The following is a 5911-nucleotide window of genomic DNA, read 5'->3' on the forward strand; positions in this document are numbered from 1 at the left end:
CATCGATCTTCTCCTTGTCTTCTGAAGTAAGTTTTGATCCTAGAGCTTCTTGATCGTTAATTTGGGTTTTTATCGAATACACGGCGTTCTCCAATTCATTCTTTGCATCAATCCTTTCTTTTGCTTTCTTGTCCTCCTCAGCGAAATTGTTGGCCTCATTTATCATTCTGTCAATTTCCTCCTGCGACAGACTACGGTCACTATGAATTGTAATGGTATTCTTATTTCCGGCACCCTTGTCTTCCGCCGTCACTTTCAGGATGCCGTTGACGTCAATTTCAAACGTCACTTCAATCTGGGGCACCCCACGGGGAGCGGGAGGAATGCCAGTAAGGTCAAACGTCCCAAGAAGATGATTGTCCTTTGTCATCTGCCGCTCTCCTGTATAGAAAGAGGCGCCATTTACAAAATGATATCAAAATGAAAAGCCACCCACCCGCAACTTGGCTCCAAAACAAATCATCACAACTTTAATTAAAGCGAAATCTATTTAGACCAGACTGTTATGAGATATTATTTACTAAATATACAAACATTATTTCAACTTGTCCACAAAAAAAGTGACACGTGTGATGCGTGTGTGTGATTATGATTTTTAACGTAGCTTTAACAATTTTTCAGTCATATCGCTACGATGTATGCAGTGTGGCAGTTTATAGTGATGTCTAGCACTGGGGCATCATGCCGCAGACATGTAACATGATGTCCCACCCAGTCACATTCTCCTCACACCAGGCCCACCAGTCCTAAAACTAACCTCTTAATGCTGAGCGCCTAGCCAGGCATCTGTTAGCACCATTTTTGTAAGTGTTTGGTATCACTTGGCCGGGGATCGAACCCACGGAGCGGTCAAAAGTGACACGTACAAGTCACCTTTAACATTTGGTTGTCAAGACCCAGGAAGTGCTTTATTTTATACTGATTTCTATAATAATAATAATAATAATAATAATAATGATAATCTGTAATAGTTGGTCGTCAAGACCCAGGACTTGCTTTATTTCATACTAATTGCTACTGAGATGTTTATAATAATAATAATAATAATAATAATAATAATAATAATAATAATTATTATTATTATTATTATTATTATTATTATTATTATTATTATTATTATTATTATTGTTGTTGTTATTATTAATTAGAATCATGTTTGGCATTCGCTAGTATTACAGAGTGCGTCAAAATAGCTTTCTTTTAAAGTGACCTTGTTACAAAAAAATAGTGATATGATAATCTGACATACCTTCATAAACTTTAATTGTAACCATCGGTTGATTGTCTTGTGCAGTAGAAAAGATCTGAGATTTCTTATTAGGGATCTGATTGTTCCTGGGTATCAACTTAGTCATCACGCCACCGACGGTCTCAATCCCGAGGGTCAGAGGATTGGTGTCGATAATACCAATATATCTGGTCTCCTCCGCGTTGCTAAGTACGCTTGCTTGTACGGCGGCGCCGAAAGCTATGGACTCGTCAGGGTTGATACCCCTGTTGGGTTCCTGAAAGAAACAAGGACAACTTTTTACTGTTATATCGATGAAAAACAAATGGGCGTAAAACTTATTTATGGAAAAAAGTGGATTAAAGTTGCATACCGTAAGCCACAACATGCGTTAAGTTTACTATGTTAATGGATGCCGAGGGAAAATTACAAAGTTTTTCTCAGTTGTTGTTGTTGTTATTTTGATTATGTTTTGGGAGTGATGGAGGGGTTAGTCCGATAGGTTAAATATTTAAATGACTAAATCAGATTTCAAATGAAATTTTCGCGTACGTCAGTGTTAAAACAAAATACGTTGCGTTTTTCTTTTAGCGAAACGGATTTTAACTGCTATATTTATGTAAGTCAGCTAAAATGATCTTCAGACATGTTAAGGGAAGACATTTTCATTGGTACGTGTGGTTTCCATGTGGCATTAATAAAAGGAAAATTGAGGTTATTTGTATATTTATAATCTCAAGTTAAATATACAAATTAGCTTCATTCAGTACATATGTTTACATTTTAATTAAAAATAAGTGAATACCTTTCCATTAAAAAAATCTCTGACAAGTTCCTGGACTTTTGGAATTCGGGTTGATCCACCAACAAAAACGATTTCATCCACGTCCGTTTTTGTCATTTTTGCATCGGCCAATACGTTCTGCATAGGTTTTAATGTGGACCGGAACAGAGCCTACAAAATTGTAATGAATTTAGTATATACGTTGTTGTTGTTGTTGTAGGGTTTAACGCCATTTTTCAGCACACGTTAGGCTATACATGGCGGCCAGTATTAATGGTGGAGGAAGATCTTGGGAAAACCCCAGAAAGAACCACCGACCCACGAGAAGCTACTGGCAAGCTTTCTCACATACCCACACTGGCTGAATCCGAGACTCGAACCCACGTAGACGGAGGTGAGATGGCAGTGATCCGTAATGGAGAGCGCTTTCGGCCACTCGGCCACCCGGGGCCCCTTCGTATTTACGTGTGTGTGTGTGTGTGTGTGTGTATATATATATATATATATATATATATATATATATATATATATATATATATATATATATATATAAGTGGCATAGCAAGAAATTCTCCCTCCATCTCACTTAATACTTAATGATGGGGTCTCTTCCAACAATAATAATTAACTGTTTTACATACATTTTGTGCCCGCACTTTTCCATAGAAATAGAAATTCTGGTAGCTAGCTATATCTACTTAAACTTTTATTTATTATTTTTCAGTTTTCTGCATTAGTAACTTTGTTTCTTCAGATTTATAAGGCAAAATACGAGGAGGCAAATAAAACCCACCATATTAAGTTCTTCAAATTTAGCCCTCGTCAAAGTCTCAGAGAAATCTTCCCCATCGTACAGATCCTCGATCTCAATTCTGACGGAATATTTGCTTGACAACGCCCTCTTGGCTTTTTCCACTTCCCGTCTTAACTTTTGTAAGGCCCGACTATCCTTTCTCAGGTCATTTCCGGTTTTCTTTTTATACACTTCAATGAAATATTCCATAACCCGTTGGTCGAAATCTTCGCCACCCAAATGAGTGTCACCATTGGTTGCAATAACCTCGAAAACTCCGCTATCAATAGTTAAGAGAGAAACGTCAAATGTTCCTCCGCCAAGGTCAAATACAAGGACATTTTTCTCGTCTCCTTTCTTGTCAAGGCCGTAGGCCAATGCTGCTGCTGTACTAAAATAAAAATAATGATGATGATGATGACGATAATAATGATGATGATGATGATGACATTAATGACAAAAACAAAAGCAACAACTACTACTTCTGTTACTACTGCGTTTGGTTATATTCGTTCAACTTAATCTCATAGTCTCAGCAGTTTTCATCGTTGTTATCTTCACAAAAGATGTGTCTGCATGTTTCTTTACACAACCCAGCTGATAAAATACATTTGTTTGACGAGCGTTTGAAACCTACGAGAATCAGGAGCAAGTTGAGCAGAAGTCTCAATTTACCATACCCTGAAATGAACTTAAGTTCTACTTACGGTTCATTAATGATCCTGACTACATTCAACCCTGCTATAGTTCCCGCGTCTTTCGTGGCCTGGCGCTGAACGTCGTTGAAGTAGGCTGGCACGGTCACAACGGCGTTTGTGACGTTGCAACCCAGATACGACTCCGCGATAGATTTCATTTTACCCAATACCATAGCTGATATTTCCTCAGGGGCAAAGAATTTTGTTTCTGAACCGACCTTGACTTGAATATGAGGTTTATTGATTTTATTTACAACCTTAAATGGATAGAATTTAATATCTCTCTGAACGTCGGGGTCACCCCATGTTCTCCCGATGAGACGTTTGACGTCGAATATGGTATTTTCAGGGTTATTGGTCAACTGATTTTTAGCAGCGTCTCCGATAAGGCGTTCCCCGTCAGGCGTGAAGGCGACGTATGAAGGGGTAATGCGATTTCCCTGATCGTTGGGGATTATTTCTACACGACCATTCTTGAAGACGCCAACACTGAGAAAAGATAAAACAATGTATGTATGTATGTATGTATGTATGTATGTATGTATGTATGTATGTATGTATGTATGTATGTAGGAATATCTACATGGATAATGAGGTAGCCAAGTGACGAGGCAAGTAGACTGAGAGTCTTCTTTCTTAATACTTGCTCTTTATTGTTTTTGCTTCTTTATTTGCTAATTTTAAAACAAATGTACCAGGTTAAGGGAGGCACTATGTGGAGACGAGTTGGCATAGGGAGACAGACAAACAGACAGATAGATAGGTAGGTAGGTAAGTAGGTAGGTAGGTAGGTAGGTAGGTAGATAGATAGATAGATAGATAGATATAGAAGTGAGAAGAAAGAATCTTAATTATAATTTGATATAATTAGATATTAAGGATGCGCGGACGAACGGTGAAGCAGTGTATGAAATTTCGTATTTAAAACTAGGGGTAAAGATGGGGTAACTAAACACAAAAACACACAAAACACCCCACACAAATCAGTACACTTTCTTGAACCTACCATGAATATGTTGTCCCGAGATCGATACCAATAATGGTACCCATACCTTCCTCTGACGCAATGACCGTTTTGGTCATTGCCACGGCAATAAACATAATTGCCATGCTGACGCCAGATGTTCCCTGAATCATCTTCACAATCATATTAGGAAAAATTGCTTCAAATTTCAAACTATTTCCAACGGCAAAAAAATATCTCTTACGATCTGGAATGCAAAGAAAAATATTATTTGAAACAAATATTCCTTTTGTGACTGTTATTGTTTTATTTGGGACATTATAACATTCACATGGTTACAGATTTTACAACATTATATAAATAAGTAAAATATAAATAACAAACATTATCCAAAGCTACAGCATTCCAACTACATTTATGTTTTGAAAAATTGATTCCTAAACGTCCACTGACAAAAACGTCTAATTAGTTAACGCCAACAAAATAATTTACCGCTCGGTTAAAAATAAAAGGGATGAATGTGAAACGTTGGCTATTTCAACCAAGTGGAGCGTATTCTAATTAGTAAAAAAATTATATTTTTATCATATTGTTTCCGGTGCGGTTAGGTTAATTCATTGTTAAAATACATTGTATTTCTACATTTATATATTTCCGATTTTATGTTTTTAAATAATATTTTTAAGGAAATTGACAAAAGGATATGACTTAAAGAAAATGTAAATCGAGATATTGAGAATGGACAGTGATTTCACAACAGACTGTGTTAAAAATTTTTGGATGTTATAATAACTCCAAGAAGTTCTATTTACGAAATGATACTTTGCTAGTTAAATTACATCGAAGTGAAAATAAATTTAATTTAATGATGTGAATTAACAATGCACTGATTACATGAAATAAATAAATTCAGTATAAGATAACGTTTCAGTCTAATCTACAACACTTACCTGGTCAAAAATCCGGTCTTTCGGCAATTTTCGCAACTGAATCCGTCTTTGTTCTTCGCACGCTAACTTTAAAAATTAGTTTTAATAAGCAAATGGATTTGATCTTTAATGACTTGTTCCAATTCTGATTTATTTTTGTTTTTTTACTTCTTCGGAGAAATTGTTCAAAACGGCGGAGAGTGGCGTATTTAAATACCGCGCTATTGTCGTGGCTAGAATTAATTGGACGTGAAATACACGTGGCGCTGTACTGTGTTCTATTTTTAGAACAGAATGGTAGTTTACTGTTGATTGCATCATAAAACGACGAAGTACACGTCGTCTTTTGCATTATGTTTACATGATGCGTGAGTGAGAGTATACGAGGTGATTGTAGTATGACGCATGTTAGAACTAGGCAGTATTGCTTAGAAATAAAGTGAATAGAAAGGTAGGGTTGGATGAAGGGGAGAGGGATAATAAAAAAGGTGTATACTAATAGCACAAAACTGAAG

General features: G+C 36.5%; 1 protein-coding gene across 1 annotated transcript in view; it reads right to left on the reverse strand.

The window, feature by feature from the left end:
* The window catches only part of LOC149786047 (endoplasmic reticulum chaperone BiP-like), a 6364-nt gene extending 801 nt beyond the window's left edge, over nt 1-5563 (reverse strand). The window contains exons 1-7 of the mRNA XM_089976331.1: nt 5418-5563; nt 4510-4714; nt 3513-3992; nt 2806-3196; nt 2034-2183; nt 1250-1505; nt 1-381 (exon numbers count right to left, since the gene is read on the reverse strand). The exon at nt 1-381 is cut by the window's left edge and continues 801 nt beyond it. Coding sequence (XP_089832457.1) covers nt 1-381; nt 1250-1505; nt 2034-2183; nt 2806-3196; nt 3513-3992; nt 4510-4652 — 1801 coding nt within the window. The 5' untranslated portion in view covers nt 4653-4714; nt 5418-5563. The remainder of the gene's footprint in view (nt 382-1249; nt 1506-2033; nt 2184-2805; nt 3197-3512; nt 3993-4509; nt 4715-5417) is intronic.
* Nucleotides 5564-5911: the final 348 nt, after the last annotated feature.

This window comes from Sinohyriopsis cumingii, chromosome 12 (assembly GCF_028554795.1).
Source record: "Sinohyriopsis cumingii isolate HCF-2022 chromosome 12, ASM2855479v2, whole genome shotgun sequence".
In the NCBI taxonomy this organism is placed as follows: Eukaryota; Metazoa; Mollusca; class Bivalvia; order Unionida; family Unionidae; genus Sinohyriopsis; species Sinohyriopsis cumingii.